The 21,219-nt window shown below is 45.8% G+C and overlaps 1 protein-coding gene across 1 annotated transcript; it reads left to right on the top strand.

Moving 5' to 3' along the window:
• The first annotated feature begins 599 nt into the window (after positions 1-599).
• PCK1 (phosphoenolpyruvate carboxykinase 1) lies at positions 600-13,558 on the top strand. Its single transcript, XM_044455335.1, has 9 exons — positions 600-823; positions 2,687-2,868; positions 3,579-3,782; positions 5,099-5,286; positions 5,755-5,917; positions 7,989-8,213; positions 8,323-8,454; positions 9,724-9,819; positions 12,355-13,558. The coding sequence occupies exons 1-9, from the start codon at positions 600-602 to the stop codon at positions 12,807-12,809; spliced, it is 1,869 nt and encodes a 622-aa protein (XP_044311270.1). The 3' UTR covers positions 12,810-13,558.
• Positions 13,559-21,219: the final 7,661 nt, after the last annotated feature.

The raw sequence follows: 21,219 nt of genomic DNA, 5'->3' as shown, positions 1-21,219 counted from the left end.
ACCCTCGCCAATTGGGGTGGACAATGCTGAGCGGAATGGACCAGTGGTGTGACTCCACTGGACAAATTCACAGAGGAGAAGGCTATTAACGGCTGCTAGTCCTCATGGCTAAGTTCATCAGCCAGTATCGGGCCAGATTTAAAGAAGTTGCTGGGGAACATGGGTGGGAGTGTGTTTTTGCACTCATGTCCTGCTTGCGGCTTTCCTATTGGTACTGTGTGAACCGAATTTGTGTCACTGAAAGTGTGTTCAAGCAAGCTTTTCAACTCCATTGTAAGATGTAACAGGTGATCTTCCCCGAGCCCCAGCTTGCAGTTCATACCGCTGGCGATGTATCCAACCCCTAGCACAGTGGTCAGAGTGTTGGGCTGGGGCTCAGACATTCGAGTTCTAGTCCCCTCTTGGCCATGAAGCTCCCTGGGTGAGTTTGGGCCAGTCACAGGCTCTCTGCCTAAACTAAAGCACAGGATTCTCACAAAGATAAAGAGGAAAGACAGAGGAGGACCATGTAAGCATTGCAAGAGGGAGAAAAGGCGGGATATGAATGCGATAATGAATAAAAGATCTTCTTCCCCCTCCGCACCTGCAGGCAATAGGCCATGCCACCCCAGCTGCAGGCACAGGTGGGCATCACCGCAAAGGTTGTGCAAGGGGACCTGGAGTGTCTCGCCCCAGATGTGAAGGACTTCATTAAAAGTAGTGCTAAGCTGTGTCAGCCTGACAGCATCCACATTTGTGATGGTTCGGAAGACGAGAACAAGAAACTGTTGAATCTGATGGTAGAACAGAGCATGCTTAAGAAGCTGGGGAAGTATGAGAACTGGTAAGTGATGGGGACTTGCGTGCTAATGTAATATGAATGGGTGATACTTGGTAGACATTGTGTTGAACTTTCAATTAGCTTTAAGTCAAGGCTGTGTTAAAGTCATCAGTTTAACGCTCCAGCTGTTTTTTTTATTATAGGAAAGAAAAATGTTTTCACTTTTGCCTTTCCATGTTATTCCTGTGTAGAGCATCCAATTTTTTATAGATGTCCTGTGTCTGAATTACAGGCAGAACTGTTAAGATTTTCCCATTATCGCATGTCTTCATGGGAAGAAAATCATGTAAAAATGTCTGTGTGTCTTTTTCAGCATACAAATCAAAGCCTTTGTCAATAAAAAAGTGGCAAACAGTTCAGACATTCTTCATTATCATTCTCTGCCAGTTAGGGCATGAGCCATCTAGCTTGCCACAGGAAAATGCAGAGTCCCAGCTCTGACTTTGCAAAGACACGCTGAGGTTGGTGCTGGAGTCCTGGATTCAGTCATTTCTCCCCCTTGTCCCCAGTGCCATCTTTCTGCGCAGGCTGCAGCTCTGAAGTCGCAAATATGACTTCAGAGCCAGCACTTGGAGCGGGGGGGGGGGGCATTTCAGTGGGTGGTGAGAAGGGGACTGAGGCTTTGCTGGGGTATCAGCCCCCCTTCCTGGCAAGCAGCTATCTAAATGCTTTAGAGTTTACATGTGTGCACGCTAATTGACAGACTGTGTGTGTAGGTGCGTGCGTGTGTGTGCTTGTGGATGGGTGGTTTGGATACGTTTGAAGGACCCTGTCTCTGGAGATGCTCCTATTTGTAAAATGGGAAACATGGATGTGACAGGAGGGCATTTGACTGCAGAAAAATAGCTCTGGCTAAAAGATCAAAGGGCTGCAGCAAGAGGGAGGCACCTGTAGGAAAAAGGCCAGCTGGTCCAGGGGGATCCGGTGCAACAGAGATTTTTCAGGCTGCCTCCATTTATTTCCTGTAGGGCCCATATACATACAGCAGAACAGTGGGACAGGTTGCCTCCTACAGTTGTGGGACCCCAAGTGAAAGATCTTGGGCTGCAAGTGAAAGATTTGTGGTTCAAGACTTAGCGGGCTGGCCCCTAACTTCACCCCTTCTATCTTTGAGGATTTGATATGTTGATCTGATGTCTTCTCTTAAACTTTTTATATTATAACTTTATATTTATATAACTCTATATAACTTTATATAATTATTCTTTTTGGCACCATCCCAAACCCTTTTTTATTTTCCCAATGTTTTAAGACCTGACTGTTTTAATTGGGGTTTTATTGTTAGTTGAATTTTTAGGACACTGTGTTTTATTTTTACATTTTGTATTGTTAAGCCATCCCGGGACTTCAGTAATGGAACGGTCTAGAAAAGTTTTAAATAAATAAATATTATATAATTATATATTATAAAATGTCATGAGTCTCCAATACTCGCTAGTGGAAAGGAAACCCAGACTTGGTGTCTCTGGACCTTCTGGCCCCTTAGCAAACAGCATGGAACAGTGCTTAGATAATCCATTAGATCCAAAAAATGTTGTTGTTTGAAAATGTCAAGACTCTTCTCACATGCAGTCATGCAGATGCGTAAATGCAGCACATGGATATTGGAGGGAAAATGTTGCTGTTCAAATGCCAAATGCCTCGTCGGAAATGCTCTCTGCTCCTCAAACTCCTTACTTGGGAGTAAAACCATTTAGCTCAGCAAGACTTCACCAGGAGCAAATGGTATGCTTGCCATGTAACTAATATTCTTTTCATGACCTAGCACTCTATGTTGCTAGAAAGTCCTGGGGTAAGAAATCTTGGAATTATGTTCTTTTTTGTACCAACTTGGCTGAAGCAGAAATGTCTTTCTGGTCTCCACAGCTGGCTGGCTTGCACAGACCCAAGGGATGTGGCAAGAATCGAAAGCAAAACTGTGATTGTCTCTCCGGAGCAGCGAGACACCATCCCAATCCCCCGAAGTGGAGTAAGCCAGCTGGGACGCTGGATGTCAGAAGAAGACTTTGAGAAAGCCTTCAGCATCAGATTCCCCGGCTGCATGGAAGGTAGGCAGATAAGAAAGTATATTCAGTGTCAGAAGGAACAAGGAAAGGGAAAGGTTGCTATTTCTTATTCATGGATCAGTAAGGGCACTTTGATTCAGGTGGTGTGGATGTTGATTTCTTTGGTCCTCAGGTCATCTGTGGGTTCCTACAGCTCCACCTGCAAATCCTGTCATTCGAGTGCTTCAGGAATGAGGGTGCATCGTGCCAAGAGTTACATTCAGACATGTTGTTTTAAGGCACAGTTCCATGTTGGCCATGGCAAGCTGGGACTTAAGGCATTTTCCCCCCTAACCATGCATAGGATTGCATTATTATTGCATGTGCCAAAATTTTTTGAAGAAAGGCCAAGCCCTCAGAGACCAGCTTCTATCGTATCAATATGAAATCACAATATTTCATAAAACAAAATCACTGGCAAACATCCAAACATAGCAGCAGAAGAGACAGCATAAAATAACAATGGACAAAAAAATCAGCAATAACATAGCAGCAGAACAATAGTTTAATTCTACTAAATATGCTGCTTTCTGGCAGTTGTCAATCAAGTTTTAAATGATTTACCTTTGGTTCATTTTTTTTTTTTAAAGACCTGCTAAAGTACCAGGAGAGGGAGTTTGTTTTTCTTTTTTATCTTTTTTTTTAGAATGTTGAATCTTGTTGTGCATTTGTAGTGTTGTTGTTGTGTCCAAACCACTGCTTGTCTTTTGCAGGGTGCACCATGTATGTCATCCCATTCAGCATGGGGCCAATTGGTTCTCCGTTATCCAAGTTTGGGATACAGCTGACAGATTCTCCTTATGTGGTGGTCAGCATGAGAATTATGACTCGCATGGGAACGTCTGTCCTAGAAGCTCTTGGCAATGGGGAATTTGTGAAATGTCTCCATTCTGTCGGGTGCCCTTTGCCATTAAAAAGTAAGCAACTCTTGAGCAAAAGTATCTGTCTTTGATGTTTGGACAATGCATGTTTGGATAGTAAACAACCCTTTTTATGCCAGATGCAGCCTGCTGGAAATTTTCAGACTGTTTTCTCTCTAAACCTGCATAGGGTTGTGTCAGGTGTCTGTCTGAATAGGAAGTGTTAGCTTTATTTGGCATGGAAAAAAGGCAGGTCAGGGGAGACATGAAAATGTGTGAAGAGTAAGGGGAGAAGTATGTGTGGTTGTGAAGAAAGTGGGGAGGAATCTCTCTCTCTCCCCCTGAGTACCAGAACCTGGTGCGTTCATCCCATGCAGCTGATGGGTGGGAGATGCAGGACAGATAAGACAAAGGATTTCTTCATGCAATGTACAGTTAAACTTCATGAAGGCGAAGTCGATCAATGGCTGCTAGTCCTGGGGGCTGTTTGCAACCTCCTGTGCCGAGGTGTGCCACACACTGCCACTCCTGTGCCACTGTGCCGAGGCACACCAGATGCTGGAAAATTTGGACTGGCAGTTCTTGCATTCATGTCCCACGCATGGCATCCTGTGGGCAGCTGGTAGGCTTCTGTGAGACCAGAATACTGGACTAGATGCACCCTTGGTCTAATCCAGCAGGTTCTTCTTATGTTAGTCTGGGCTGTTTTTGTCATAAAAGGCAACAGTCCAGAAAGAGCTAATTAAAGATGCTGCAAAGTTTACTTTGGAGTATTTATGGCTAGTTTTATGCCCTCTCATTTGACTTGTGCCAGCTGCTTGGGCAAATTATGTGCAGTCTGTGTCCAGTGGTACAGTTATAAATTCTGAAGTGCAAGCAATCCCCATAGACAGCCCCCAAGGAAAAACCAAAAATGCAGGTAGCCCTGTGGCTCTGTATAAACAAACCTGTTCTAGCAGCTTTAATCTGTCCAGTAAGAGGAATTTTGTAACATTGATGGGCCTTAATTGCCCATTGAAGACCAATTCATCCCCACATATGTGGCATTTTAGCAGGAAATTGCTTGGAAAATTCATTTCCCTACTGTGATTGTGAGGACTGGAACTAGAGTTAGAGAAAACAAGGAATTCTCAGAAGGGTGGGGATATGCCAGTCTTGCATCCCTGCAAGACCTGGCTTGACTCTGCTGCTCTGGTCTCCATCACAGAGAATACGTGGGGAGCTGCATGCTTTCAAAGGGTCTGGTGCTGGTTGCACATTCGATGCGCAGACTGCAGGTCTGCATGTGTCCTGGTTCAGTGTGTGTGCGTAAGCTGTACTTTTTTCCAGGTCACCATTGCAAAAGATAATGAGTTGTGCTTTGTGTTTTGTAGAGCCTCTGGTAAATAACTGGCCGTGTAACCCAGATCTGACTCTGATTGCTCATATTCCTGATCACAGAGAGATAATTTCATTCGGAAGCGGTTACGGAGGGAACTCCCTCCTGGGGAAAAAGTGCTTTGCTCTCAGGATTGCCAGCAGGATTGCCAAAGAAGAGGGCTGGCTTGCCGAGCACATGCTGGTAGGAGCAGTACTAATAAATGCATTATTTAAGTCGTAGTCCATTTAATGCCGAGGGAATGCTCACACTGGATTTTTTAGAGTGGTTGAAAATGCAGTCCTGTAAAATAGTTTATTGGCCTTTAGCTTAGGATGCTACAAGGCATCACACACACTCAGGCACACACACAACCCAGCCAACTCCCCCTCCCCACCCAGTGTAAGAGGGAGCTTCAGGAGGGGATAGGGAGAACTGGAAAAGCAGCAGAGGATGGCGCTTAACCTCTTCCTACCTCCTCCTCCTCTACTTCTGATCATCTCCCTTCCTCCCCAGGGTTACAAATGCACATTTGCAAAACCATGCTAACTTTGACTGGGGTCAACATTTCAGCCAGTCCTTGTCTGTCATATTTGCATCTTTGTGACTCGCTATAAGCTATAAGCAAGGAGGAGAGAAAATGTGGGGGTTTTTGTTTTTGTTTTTTGACAGATCTTGGGAATCACCAATCCAGAAGGCAAAAAGAAGTACTTTGCTGCAGCTTTCCCTAGTGCATGTGGAAAAACCAATTTGGCCATGATGAAGCCAACTCTCCCAGGCTGGAAAATTGAGTGTGTTGGAGATGATATCGCTTGGATGAAATTTGATGATCAAGGTAACCTCTTTAGCATTCAGCTGGGAATTTAGCCAGGGATGTTGGTGTTCCAGAGCTATTGAATGTTTGCGAGACTAAGTCAGCAGTTTAGCCAATACGAAACTGCGAGCGATGGAGACAATTGGCAAGTTCTGGGCAGTTCCCTTAATTAGTTGCTGTTGAAGTCAATCTGGCTTCACTATTGTGGGTCATTCCTGTAATTTTTGCAGTTTTTGATTTCATGAACTTGTTCATGCAACCTTGCCAAACTTCCAAAAGTGAATTAACAAACATGGATTTATCATAATTTGGAGCCTTTTTAGAACAATCACATACCTGGTTCCTCAGCTCAAGATGACTTCCCTGGATCCAAAATAAACTGAAATTCCTTGCTGTTAGTGCTCTATGGGAGAAGGTTCTCTTGCTGCTAAAGCCTGGTAGCATTGCAGCTTGTTCCTCTTTGTTTCTAAGGCAGACGTCATGCATGCTCTTTAAATTGAGTTTTCCAATTCTCTCTCCCACTTTGGTGGAGCATGAGTTTAAAATCCTATTCTATAAGCTTTTCAGACTGGGTGATGGCCATGCAAGAAGGCAGGTTTATGGCTGCATTTTACTCTCCCCATACTTTTTCTGGCACCTGCCTTTGATATGACTAGATGCTAACTGAAGTGCAATTTTAGGCTTGCATCCATCACTTTTTCCACAGACTGGTAAACATTTGGGAATGGAGTGTTCTTGCATTTAAAAACCCACCAACGAAATGTGGGGAGCAGAGATTCTATACTGGTTTCAGGTGGAATTGACGTGATTAAATCATTTTATTCCTGGTATTTCTGAACCATTCTGCATCCAAACAGATTCAGGACTGGTGAACAGAATGAAGTCGGGGAAAACCTTGTCAGTTTTCACCCTGGCTTTGGAAACGTCACCCACCAGTTTACCCATCTTCTCATTTTTACCTGCCACCTTTTCTACTGCTGCTCCAAGCAGATGCCCTTTTGTTCTCTGTGTATTTCCACCCACAAAGTAATACTTTAATTTTAGGGGAAAATGACAAGGCTTTCTTGAAATTTTGTAAATTTCTCTGGAGAGAGAAGGGGAGCAAAGGAAATGAAAGAAAGTCTGGTCACACTTGGAGCTTAGCGGATGGGAGAATATCTTCACTTGCATGCACAGGTGTGTGCAGCTGGTTAAAACTTCTCTACATGAAGCATCTTTTATGCCTCTGTGAAGTGTGTGGAGCCTTTTCATGACAACATTAATCTCCCGGGGCACTTCTGTGTTCTCCAGTCATTTTTGCAGACTTTTTAGAGACAGGAAAGTCAGCTATTAAATTCCAAACTGGAGCAAAAGCCTTATGAAAAGTCACGAGTCCACTACATCGCAGCTTTACCACAACGCCATCTTGTGGTTGATTAGTAGAATATAGAGAGGTAGAGAAATACAAACCCGAGGAGAAAACCCCCAGGTAAAGGACATGTTTTTCCTGAAGCCGTTACAGGGGGCACAGCACACCTCATGAGCACATGGCATATTCAGCCACTGAAGTAATGAAAGACTTCTGCATATTTATTAAAGCATGTGTGATTTTAACTGAATGGGAGCTATTAGCACCTTGGAGTTAGGGGTGCAAAAACTACTTATGGGTGAAAGAGTGGGCTAAAGGGATACTATATGAGGGGTGTGGAAAAATGCATTTTAAACAGTCTGTTGCTGTGTGTGTGGAAGCAGGGGTGAAGACACTGCAATAGAGGACCACTTATACATTCCGTCCAGGACACAGAGGATGGGCTGGATTCAAGATCTGATTTTACAAGAGAAGGGACCTTCCTTAAAAGGAAGGACTGTGGTCACAGAAGGTCCCTCTGCCTATTTGGGGGGATTTTCTGCTTCCTCACCCCACCTCCACATTACAAATTATTCTTCATCAGGGTCTCCTAACTCAATCGGTAGCATTTGCTGAGGGGCGGGGGGACAGGGCTGCCATAGGGAGGAAGGCCAGGGAGTTCTATGTTCAGCAGTGCAATTGATTGATCCTGAGTCTGCATCCAATGTGATATCTGAGACTCACATCACTTCTGCCATCTCCCAGGGTACTTAAGAGCGATCAATCCGGAGAATGGCTTTTTTGGGGTTGCTCCCGGAACATCGCTGAAAACAAACCCCAATGCTATGAGGACCATACAGAAGAATACCATCTTCACCAATGTAGGACAAACCAGTGATGGAGGCATATATTGGGAAGGTATTGATAAGCAACTTGAACCTGGAGTGACGCTCATGTCATGGAAAAACAAGGAATGGACTAGCAAGACAGGTATGAATACAGGCAGTGAATGCCCACTGTCTCTCTTCTCTTTATCCTCGTTTTGGCGTTGGTGAATTGTGCAATGGTGCAATTCATATCTGATGTTATATTTGCACAGGAGAACCTTGTGCTCACCCCAATTCCCGGTTCTGTACTCCTGCCACTCAATGCCCCATCCTTGATCCTGCGTGGGACTCTCCGGAAGGAGTTCCAATTGAGGGGATAATATTTGGAGGACGGAGACCTGAAGGTAAGACATTTTGAAGAGTGAAATCTGTACCTAGCAAGCAAAACTCAGTTCAGGGTATGAGATTTAGGGCTTCTGTACTCATTTGCTCTGTTAGAAAACACAACTATCTCCTTTGATGTAATCCTGGAAAAAGAAACTATCAGACCAAAAAATGGTTTGTACATTTTAATTTTCCCCTGGAAAATGAACTCTTATATTTGAAGTGATGGGAATCAGCTTGGAAATAAAATATCACCTAGAATACTGTGTCCAGTTCTGGGCACCAAGATTTAAGAAAGATGCAGAAAAACTAGAAAGGGCCCAGAGGAGGGCAACAAAAATAATCCAGAGTTTGGAAATATTGCCATATGAGGAGACACTGAGAGAACTGAGCATGTTCAGCCTTGAGAAGAAAAGACTGAAGGGGGATGTGATATCGCTTTGTAAGTACCTCAAAGACTGTCACCAAGAGGATCAACAAGATCATACTAGAGTGTGGGACACAGAACAATCAGTTGTGACAACCCAGATTCAGACTAGATATCAGGAAAAGTTTCCCCACTGTCCAAGTAATACGACAGTGGAACCAGTTGCCTAGAGAGGTGGTGGGCTCTCCCACACTGGAGACATTCAAAAAGAAACCGGACAGCCATGGTTTCTTGTTAGGACGTGGTATTTGGCTTGCATAAGACATGGCTTATTGTGATGTCTGAACCCAAGTCCATGGCTTATTGCCGGCTTGTTTACAATGCTGCCCACCCTGAAACAGTCATCCAGTTGAAGCAGCCTGAAACTACTCTGAAGGCTGGCGAAATGGGCAGATGAAAAATAAGCCAGTAAAAAGGAACACACAGCATGCTAATCTGAAAGCCAATTAATGGCCAACACAAAGAACCATGATTGACATAAACAGTAGATTAGCATTATATGTGAATGCAGCCACTGCCCTTTCCAGCCATCTGGGAGCAACGGAAGTGGCATGGACTTGCCAGTGTCATCCATTGGACCCTCTTTTCCTTCTGGTTCCTGCTCAGCTGCAGCTTTAAAGAGTCTGTTAGCATTACTAATGTAAATCTTCCCTTGCTCCTTCTGCCTTAAGATAGGGTAACCTCTTTATTGAACAGTTTACAGTCTGCGAGTAGATTAGATAAACTACAAGAAGGAAGGGGATGCCATAAGTCTGTGTTTAGGAATGCTGCTTATTCATCCGCTGCTGCAGTGTTTTAAGCTGAACATTCAATTCCGTGCAGCATGGCATCAACCTTTCAGTGTTACGGCTGTCTCCTCCAGGTGTGCCGCTAGTCTATGAGGCCCTTAACTGGCAGCATGGTGTATTCATAGGCGCAGCCATGAGATCAGAAGCAACAGCGGCTGCTGAGCATAAAGGTAAGTCGAACCAAGATGATACTTTTTCATTAGAACAGCCCAGCTCATTATTTTCAGCTGGAAATTGCTGAGAGTCGCAGAATCTATCTTTCTTTCTTTCTTTCTTTCTTTCTTTCTTTCTTTCTTTCTTTCTTTCGGCACTATAGCAATTACAGTAGCAAGTAAATATGGCTTGTGAAAAGCCGCATAATCCAGAGGACTAGAAAGGGCCCCAGTTCATTAACTCAGATTGACACAGTAGCAACTGGACCTTTGTCACCTCATATGCAAAGGAGGAATTTGGAGGGAGAAGCAGCTATTGTAACTAGTCTTATTAATTGGCATTCATTTATTTAATATATTTATATCCCACTCCTTTTCCTCTTGGAAGGAATCCAAAGTGGCTTACATACTCTTCCCCTCCATTTTTATCTTCACAACAACCCTGTGAGGAAGGTTAGGCTGAAGTTATGCTGAGAACCTGTGACTGGCCCAGAGTCACCCAGTGAGCTTCACAGTTGAGTGGGGACTAGAACCTGCTCCTCCCAAATCTCAGTCCTGTCCTCTCACAACAACCCTGTGAGGGAGTGAGTGACTGCCCAAGGTTACCCAGGGAGCTTCATGGCCATGTGAAGACTAGATCCTGCGCCTCCTGACTCCCAGGCAGACCTCTGTTACATCAAGTGGGCTCTTGAATGATCAGCAGGGCTTTGTGCCAGTGGGGACTGTTGGGGGTGTTGGTCATTAGAAACTTTTTTTCTGAAGCCCATGGGGAAAATACTGGTGGTGGTCAGGACAGGTGCAGTGGTGTGTGGTGGCGCTAATTCAAATCAGGGCCATGCGTCTTTACATGAGAGTAAATAAGGACACGATCTTATATATGTTGGGACCAGAAAAAAATCCTACACCTTCCAAGAGGCTGGGAGTTGTAAGACGTTCTCCCATCTAAACATGCACAGGATTGTAGCTTAAAAAGCTAGCCTTCAGCTACATGCTCTGCATTAGCTTCTGTTCAAGGGATTTTTGCAGGCCTTTGTAAAGCTTCAATTAACCGGGAAGAGTAGGTCAAACGAAATGAGCATGTACCCCAGGAGGCAATAATTTATGCATCACACCACCTTCAAAACTCTTGAAATTTTCCTATCCGTCTTGAGTCTTTTCCCCACTCAGAACATTTATGCTAACCTCGGGCCTGTTCGTGTTGAACACATTGCTCTCTTTTGCTAAATCTTTCTAGCTCTGATCATTTGACAATCCTAGAATCCGCCTCGAACTTTGTCACCCCCACTAATGATGTGGGGCGCACTCCTGAGCATGCTGCATCCAGTTCATGCGGGGAGTACCTGGCGAAACACGTGGACCTTTGCTCTGGTTGGCTTATGCGAGCTGCCAGCATGTGGCAGAGGCTGGCAACACCTGTGTCAGTGGGGCGCCTCTTCCATGGCATTCAGCACCATGGCCAGCTCCAGGAAAGCTGAAAAGAAAGGCTGCAGTGGGTGAGGAGCCCCTCTGAAAGCAGGCTTGGACAAGCACTGAGACAGCACGGGGGCGGGGAGGGGGAAGCAGGATGCAGGGCCCCCAGAACTGCTTGTGGTTTAAGTGCAGCCTCTTGGAGCTTAGACACCCAGAGTGTTGGCACAGTCCTGAATAAGCTAAGGATGATCAAGACCCAGTGAAAGCACTGAAAGCTAAGCATTTGCTTAGCTACCTTTCCTTCTTATTAGTTTCAACTGAGGCCACTGCACCCCTTTAACAACAGACTTGGGGCCACCTTAGGCCTTTGCCCATGGCTTTCCTCCCCTTGTGAACCGGGGGCACAGGACTGCCCATTCCTGGCAAGACCCTGGTGGGGGCAAAGCATTAACCTCCCCCTGCCATGTTCCTGATCCAGCCTGAAGTGCGTGCGTGTGTACGCACACGTGTGTGTGGTAGCTACTGGTTAAAGAAAAGGAGCAATGCAGAACCAAGCCAAGCCATGCAACATATTTTACTCCTCATTCAGTCCTCAGCAGTGCAGCAAGCTCAGCAAAGAAGGGCAAGAGTTGTTCCTTACATTTCCCATAGGATCCCACGAGCAGGACAGGAGTGCCACCGCACGGGCACAGGTGTGCAGCCTGTGACCTGAAGCTGGCATGTAGACATCAGGACTAGCTTTTAAGCAACACCCGGGAGCACGGCTGTAGAATAATCGAAAGGCTGACAGGCGGAAAGCATCCCGCAGGGCCCTGTGAGGAGATGTCCTAACAGAAGAGGAACAGTATGTAGAAGTAAATGCTGCTGTTGGCATAACAAGAGGTAGAACAGAATACATTCGTGGAGGGAGATTCCATAGGTATTTATTTATTTACTTACTTACTAGATGTTTATGCTGCTTACCAGAGTGGACTAAAGCATCATTAAAGTGGTTTCTCTGTAATATTTCTACTTGTAACTTGACCGCTGTGGAACCTGGCATCAAGAGCAGATATTTAGACCTCATCCTCTGACATGGCACTGTCCGTATGCTCTTGGTGTCGGTGACTATCTTATGCTGTTGTCATTATATTCGTTCTGCAGGCAAGATAATCATGCACGACCCCTTTGCCATGAGACCGTTCTTCGGCTACAACTTCGGCCACTATCTCTCCCACTGGCTCAGCATGGCCCATCGACCTGCGGCGAAGCTGCCAAAGATCTTCCATGTCAACTGGTTCCGGAAAGATGCGCAGGGAAGATTCCTCTGGCCCGGCTTTGGCGAGAACTGCCGCGTGCTGGAATGGATGTTCAACCGCATCGAGGGAGAGGACTCCGCACGACTAACAGCCATTGGCTACGTCCCCAGTCACCTGGGCTTGAACCTGAAAGGCCTGGAAGGGGTCGATATAGAGGAACTGTGTGACGTTCCCAAAGATTTCTGGGAAAAGGAGGTGAAAGAGATCAAGAAGTATTTCGAAGAGCAAGTGAACGCCGACCTCCCCTATGAGATGGAAAGGGAGCTTCTTGCGCTGGAGCAGAGAATAAAGCAGCTTTGACTGGCATTTTAGTGACACTGCATGTGATGGGGAGAGGGGAAGCGTGAATGAAACACACTCTTTAATGACACCATGTGGGGAAACACAAAAATGCAAGGGCAGGCAGAGAGTTTTGCCCAGAGCTGTTCCTTCTAAAGGCTGATCTGAAGAAGCAGGTCTCAGGCTTATCGGATATCACTTGATAGGTTACAGAAGTTCAATAAATAGTTCTCCATATCCACTCCATTCACTCAAATGGCAAGGAAGCTATTGCAGGGTAGCTGCAATTCTCATGTAATATTGCTACTGATTCCTGGTACATTTTCCCCCTCCCTCCCTTCCTTCCCTGTCTGATGGAATTCTCTCGAGGAAAATGGGAATTGCACGGCTAGTGACATGAGGAGAGGCATAATGAACTAATACCTGCCATGTTTCTTTATAATTTACCATCTTTGTAGGCAGCGTTTCCATAAAATTAGCATCGTCAACATACTATTGGGAGGTTGGGGCATGTCATATGCTTGCCCCTCTTAACATGCCCCCAAAGAGTTTCAGGTGATCCCACTCTCCGTAATTCAGAACATCTGGATATTTTTGCAAATGATTCGAGTACTACAAATCTAGGCTTTGTAGGCTTTTGTTTTCTCACAGCAACAGCTGAGCAAAGCTGGAAATGGCTTTTTAGAATCAAAAAATTTGAAAGACTGACTCCATCTTGCCATCTGTGCCATTGATGCAGAAGTCAGTGGTATTTTGTAGGGTTCTTGTATATCTTGCGATTCGGTGCTGTATGAAAGGTTCATGTTCGACTCCAAAATAATAAAATAAGCTTTTATACATAGGATGTTTTGTGTCCAGTGGTAATGAAGTTTATAGTTGGGATGCTTGATCCTATGCGTGCTTACAGATGTACCCCCCTCCCCCGCTTAGATTTAATAGATCACAATTGTGCAAATGTGTTCATAGCTTTTAAAGAAATTACAGGGGGTGGCGGGGTCAGTATTCCTCAAATGCACACTTGTGGATGTCTGATAGGTGTGAATTTGTCCGGCCAAATTCCATGTATGTTTCAGCTGCTAAGGGAACAGGGAGGTAGACAGAGAACATACAGGGACTCTGACAAGGAGAAGCTGCATGTAGCTAGTTAGCACACTGTTAACAGGGATGTGGGGAGAGGGGTAGTACTAAGGGAAAGGAATACCCATTTATGCCATGGAAAAGAACCCAAAATGGGGGAAACAGTGTGCCAAAAACGTAGTTATCCCTATAAATGCCCAGTTGGACACTTCCTGCCTAAGCAATGTCTCTGAGCACAAGAAGGATGCTGTGGTCACCAGGAGCCCCCTGGGTGGTGGGGTCCTGGCATACCCGTCCCAGGCAAGGTGCTGGCACTGGGGATGTTTGCTGCTGCTTTTATCACCTGCTTCTCCTTACTTAGATATTCTGAACTTCCGAGCCCCAGACTTTGCCCTCAGGGCCAGGCTGTAGGTGCTTCACTGGAGAGCTGAATGAAGTACAGGGGTGGCAATTAGAATATGAGCATCCTCTTACAGGCGATAACACTTAACACTTCCCGGCTAGGTGAGATAATACTATCATGAACTTTATGATGCATGCCATTTGCAATCACTGAGGCCTTCCCATTATAACTTGTGAGTCAGAGTGGTGTGGTGGTTGCGATTGCAGGCCTGGGACTCAGGAGATCTGGGGTCTGGTCCCCACGCAGCCATGGAGCTCACTGGGCGACTTCGGGTCAGTCGCAGACTCTCAGCCCAGCCTACCTCACAGGGTTGTTGTTGTGAGGGTAAGATTATGAGGAGGAGAATGAAAGGAAACCAGACAGATGATAAATATAATAAATAATAAGTCTATTATTTATAATAAATAATAAATGGCTTGCAAGAGACAAAAGGTGGGGTAGAAATGTAGCAGCAGCAACATCAACAACTGTACCTACCAACCAATCCCTGGGCCAAGTATCTCACAGGTGTTATTCCAACCCTTTGAAAACATCTCCATTCTGAAAGCCTGGACATATTTGTTCAGCAAAAGAGAATTGCTTTGATTGCTCGTGTTTATGATTCTTCTTAAGAAAAAAATCAACCTGGTTGCTAGTCACCATTTGGGCTTTGGAACTTGTTAGGAGTGGTCATACGTCAACAAGTACATCTTTTAACTTGCTTTTGTTTTGGTACTAGCTGTTTCAGCGGCAGAGCTTAAACACTAAGCATCCTTCTAGGACTAAATACCTCCGTCCATTCTTCCCAACTTCACTGGGAGAGGTATGTGCTTCTAATTTGTTGCTCCTGCCAGTGCATTGCTGAAACCGAAGAAACGCATCACCAAAAAACTGGACAGAAGAACATGGAAAGTTCTGCAGCTTAGGATGTGGGGAGAGCAAAGCCATCAACAGTATCTTAGCTGCTTGTTTCCTTCCTCATTTCCTGCTAGCAGCATCATTCAGAGGGAGGGAGGAGGAGGAGGAGGAGGAGGAGGAGGAGGAGGAGGAGGAGGAGAGAGAGAGAGAGAGCGCGCGCGCGCGAGAGCGAGAGCAAGAGAGCACACACAAACTCCAACAGTTGCCTGGAATGATTGGTCATGTACTCAATGGAAAAGTAACCGAAAGAGAAAAAGCATGATCTCTGGCTGTGAAGTGTCTGAACAAATAGATAATCTTCCATGAATCACCCCGCAGATGTTTGCACTGCAAATATTCCCAGAGTATACTCAAAGCCATTCCAGTGTCACTGGCAAGGCCATTACAATTCAGAAATGACCCAAAAGTTTAATCTTAGCAGAGGGGGAAGCCTGCCTCTGCAATCCAAAGGTGGCATCCCCAGGTTTCAAACTCTGCAGATGTAGCCAGCTGTGCCCAGCTGTGACCTCATCTGTTCTTAACCCCACCTGGGGACTACTGTTAAAGAAAAAAATCAATGAGAACTAAACTGCAAATTTAGTTTCTTAAACTGATCCTAGTAGTACAACAGAGGTGTGTGTCCACAGTATGTACAACTATCCCATTCACAAATGCTGCAGAGGCTTCAAAAATCTGCAAAAGCACAACTGGTCAGGAGCAGCCAGCAGGAAAATGTATTTTTGCTCTGCTCCACATGACATACCAGGCTCATCACTAACTATTTAAACCATGCACTGCTAACCTGCCGTCTGGATTTCTGTAATGCCCTCTACATGGGGCTGCTTTGAAAACGGTCCAGACCTCAAACTAATTCAGAACAGGACAGTGTGGCTGCTAGCGAGGACTGGCCCTTGAGTCCTTCATCAGCTGCACTGGTTTACCTGTTGCAGTCGGGGCCCAGTTTGAAGTGCCGACTTTAACATATAAAGTCCCAGATGGCTTGAGGCCAGGATATCTGTGGGAACCTCTCTTCCTACGTCCCCACCTATTCATTAAGATCTTCAACAGAGGTCCTTCTCTGTGTTCTACCCATCAAAGAAGTGTGGGGGAAAGGGGGGGCTTTTCGGTGGTGGCACCTTGCTAATGTAGCATGTTCTGCAGCGAAGTGCACCCGGCGCCATCTTTGATCTCATTTAGCTGTCAGGTAAAGACCTTTTGTTCAAACAGGTGTTTAGTAACTAACTTGATTTTTTGACACTGTTTTAATATTTCTGCTGCTTCTCTTTTTAGCTGGACTTTATCCTCTTTGTACTGCCAATTTTGTATCTCATTTTTGTATCTCACATTGTTCTGTACCGTTGTACTGGTTTTATCTGGTTTTAATAAACTGTATTGGTTTCTGATGTTTTAATTGACTTGAGGTGTTATTGTAAGCTGCCCAGAGAGCCTTCAGGCTGTGAGATGACAACTAAAAGCAACAAACAAGTAAGTAAGTAAATAAATAAAGAGCTGCAGTGCATATGCAACCCTCAATGAGGTTTCGGTGAGTTATCCAAATCCAGCCACAAGGGGTTACATAGAGGTTAAATAACCCTGCCTCAGCCCCAAAAGACTGGTTCAGACAATACACCACAGCGCCTTTTGGGGGGGGCATTTATATTCTGCATTAACCAATAGTCCAGGAGGACACTCTGGGCATATTATAAGATGCCTCTAAATAGAGGACTGTCCCCCGAAAGCTCTTCAAGTAAAGACCGTCCTCTGCAAATTAGGACACCTGGCAACTCTACATGGAACAATGGGAGGAAATGAAGGCTCCCAAGATCAGGCGGAATTCTTTGCTTCTGCATACGTGGTTAAGGACCATTGCCATACCCATCGCTACTGGTGTTACTGCAACCGTGGGTTGATCTACCTATGCAATGCTCAGGAGATGCTGAAGGGGCGACATGCTCCTCAAACTCCTCAAACTGTGTTTAAACTCCGTGATAGTGGCAAGCACGGACAAAGGCTTGCCATTTGTTGAAAGCCCACTTGGGCCGAGGACTAAAGGAGACCCAAAGCAAATTCTTCAGCGTCACCACAGATGCACGATGGAGATTTGCGAAGAAGAATCCAATACTTGCAGCCATGCAAGAGACAAGCTGCTTCCCCGCAGCCCTTTGCAACTGCTGTGCGAATGCTTGTCTGTTTAGTGAATACCCTTATGGTAGCCATGTCCATATCTGCGGAACAGAGAACGTGACTCACTCAAAAGGTAGACCCAATTTGTGCAGAAGTCTGCCTAAATCCTGCATGTGGAAATTACTCCGCATAGACGCAAATCTAGAAAAAACGGCTCGAACAGAAATTCGGTCTGCTTTGTGATGGCTGAGCCCTGTGTGCCAGGAGACCTCCTCAGTCTGCCACTTGGATGTTCACAGGTCATAGGAACTCCAAGGCCTCCAAGCATCTCAGGGGCCTTCATCTTCAGACCAGATTTGGACGAGACAGTCCTTCAAATAGGGGACACCATTTGGGGGCCCTTGAAATAGAGCACTGTCCTCTGTAAAGCAGAGCAAGTGGTGACCTTATGCATGCTTCATCTTACTCTGCCCCCCTTTTAAAGGAAACATTTAAAATGCAAATACACAGCTCTTCCAGGAGCAACGGGGCAAGGAGACATCTATGCTACCACCTCCTGGCTTCTTCTGATATCTTCACCCACTTCTGAGGAGCTGCCTGCTTCTTCAGGAGACACTGGGTGATCCAGCAGCTACTGCCTCTTGACACAGAGGACAGAGGGTGGGACCCTGTGGGGTCTGCTAAAGCCATGCCTCCTGGAAGCTCCCAGGGTAGCAGAAACTAGGCAAGGAGATAGCACTCGCTTTCCTACGGAGTCCGCATCTGGGCTTGAGATCTTGTCATTATCAGTAAGAAGTTCCTTTCGGTGTTCAGCTGAAATCTACCCCTCCCGTTCTTGTAAGAGAAGTCCATTAGAGCCAGAACTCCATGCCGCCACCTCACTGGGAGCGCTCCTCTCCGCCTGGCCGGTCTCCACAGCTCTGCTAAGTGGCCTTGGAGCTGCTCCAATTTGTCTGTCATGGGCTGGAATCAGAGCGGCAGCCAGCGGGACAGGCAGGGCACTGTCGCATTAGAAGCTTATCTCCACCCCGCACAATACTCAACATCTTGCTGGAGCCCATAACAAGATTTGTATGGTGGCAGGTTGGATCCAAGAGTAATCATCCCCGAGGACAAAAGTGTGTGTGGTGTTTGATTGTGATGTTCTGCAGAGGCTGGGTGTTCCGAAGCTGTTTCTGTACCGAGGCCGTGTAGATGATCCGGAAGCAAACCACATAATGCTTTAAAGGTCACACCCAGCACTTGGCAAATGTACCGGCAAGCAGTGCTGCTGGGAGAGGATTGGTGCCATGCGGCCTCACTGTCCAGCCCCAGCAATGACACGAGCACCTGCATTGCACAGCAGCCAAAGTTCCCAGGTGATCTTCAAGGGAAGCCCCATAAAGGCGTCACTGTAGCCCAGCTACAGTAACAAGAGTCCAGATGCAACACGGCCAGCTGATGTAACGGGTACTCCTGGCAACCCCACCATTGCGTTTGCCCAAGCAGCAAGTGATGAGTGCAGAAGGGCTCCCAAGCTACATGCATGGTTCTTAGCCTTCACCCTGCTTCCCTGGGGCTCTGGTATCCCTTGGCTCACATTTTGTTGCGTAATTTACGCATAGGCAGACCAACAGTCTTTTCCTCCAAGAACTTTGCCAACAACTGCCTAGGCAGAAAAGTCTTTACAGCTGTTGCCCTATAAAACGTCCTGATCTCAGTTCTATAACCCCCTCATGCACACATGTACACACTATAAGGATTTGTCAGCAGACCTAGTTTGTGTACATATGCACAGAAATCATTCTTACTCAGACAATCACCTTCTGTACAGGTGGTATTTGTGCTCCAGTGATTCTTCATTCCACAAAGCTTGCAGCACTTTAGATGACAGCATCATCCTTTGTGTCCTCGCCTGTGTTTTAGCCATTTTTGCAACTCAGGGACTATTTTGTAATTTTGTGATACAAGGCTGTGAGAGCCTTGGTATTATTGCAATTCTGCTGTACACAGCTATGCCACAGCGCCATCCTGTGGATGTGTGATGGAAAATATAGAAAGGCAAAGATGAAAACCACATGTAAAGTTCCTGCTTTTAATCTCGCAAAGGCTCTGGAAGCAGAAGTAGCAAGTTAAAAGCTTCATGTAGAGAAGCAATATGTGTCTATCCAGCCCAGTCCAGTCTTTGAGTAATAGCGGCTCTGCAAGATTTCCAACAGAAGCCCAACTCTCTTTTTGATAGAGTTCCTGGGAACTGATCCTGGCACTTTCTAAATGCCTTCCTCTCCTAATTATCTTGCTTGTATCTTCTCCTTTCTCCCAGCCTACTCAATCCTGCTTTCTTGCTTTCCTCTTGGCTAGTCTTCCCTAATTTGCAAATGAAAAATTTGTTTCTTATACAGCTGCTACAAAACCAAATAAAGCCTTTATTTCAACAAGGATCACATTTCATGAAACAAGTAATGGAAAATTAAAGACCTTCCTTGGTGCATATGTATATGTGACTTTGATAAAAGAATTTGGAAACAAGCAGCCATTTGCTGTACATTATACTGCGAGGATGGCAAATTGAGTCTTCACAAACATCCAGATCCTGGGCAACACATCTGAAGACTTCTCCTCTCTCCTTTGTAGTTCCCCTTTCAGATTTCTGCTTGCCTGCCATTAGTGTGAGAACAGCAGGGCTCTAATTAAGAGGGAATGGAAACCCCCCACCTTATTAAGGTAAATAAAACATTGGAATTACTGCCTCTGCTCAGTCAACAAAAATTTGCAGGCACGGTTGCATGCATAAACAGGTGCATAAGTGTTACTGTTAAATATTTATAATGAAACAATGCCCAGAGGATCAAATCAAGGTTGCAACATTCTGTGCAAAGTATAAACACATCGATTGGGGGACAGCACCATTTATATCAATATATATGTGCAAAGTGTCTCCTGATTTGAATGAATGGGCCTAAGTACACAGCCACAGTCCTTTCATTTATGAAAACGGGAACCTGGTCGTCCTGCAATGGAGGGCTGGCCCTACCACGAGGCCGGGTGAGGCAACCGCCTCAGGCAGCAGACACGGGGAGGCAGCAACAGCTCCAGCTTTTCCTTTTGAGCTCCCTCCTCCACAAGGCATTTTCTTCTCTTGGAAGACGGCCCTGTGTATGTTTTGTCCTGCATACCCAAGACTAGTCCACTGCCCTCGGGTCCATTGGTGGATGCCGGGACTGAGGAAATTCCTTGATATTTCCCAGTGTTTTATACATGGAATTTCTTGTGTTTGCCTTAAGCAGCAGAATGTCTTGGGCTGGAATTACTGAGCTGATATCATGTTTATTAAACATGCGCTTGCACATCTACCTATCAAGTTGGGGTGGTCTTTCATATCAAAAGAAGCACGAGAGGGTGAAGCCTGCCTCATCTTGCAGCCTTCAGCTGCTTTAATCCACTTCCATCCCACTTGTTACAGTTCTTAAGGCAGCAAGGTAGAGAGGAATGAAGCACAACGTGGCGCTTTTCAGCCTCCTCCCTACCCACTCCCTTTGGTATAAAAAAGCAGACACCTCCCTTGCTTAAAGGAGAACAGGCAAGCAAAACTTCAATGAGCACATGCAACGCTGTGCCCCAACTCTTTGCGCTCAACAGTGATTAAAATGCAACCCCCCCCCTTTTGTGCTGTGCTCCAGTAACCATACTGGTAAAGCAGGGTCTCAAACTGTAGGGTAATTCTTCGAGCATTTGCTCACTTCATTCTTTTGCAGTTCAGTGTGCAATCGAATGGTCCTTGGCAAAGTGTTTCAGTGGCCATGGAATAATGACACACCTGTCCTTCCCTGGGCAGGGCAGGTGGTCACCCATTGAGAGGGGAAGATCTGCTGCGGAGGTCCTCCCTGGACCAATGGCGGAGAACTCTGCCCCATGGGTGCTATATGGATGTGTCAGGGATGGGTGCAGCAGATCAAAGCCCCCCAGCTTTGT

Source organism: Varanus komodoensis, unplaced genomic scaffold (assembly GCF_004798865.1).
Source record: "Varanus komodoensis strain SLA01 unplaced genomic scaffold, ASM479886v1 scaffold8, whole genome shotgun sequence".
NCBI lineage: Eukaryota > Metazoa > Chordata > Lepidosauria > Squamata > Varanidae > Varanus > Varanus komodoensis.
Note: the sequence above shows the minus strand (reverse complement) of the source record. Positions and strands in the feature narration are given on the sequence as shown.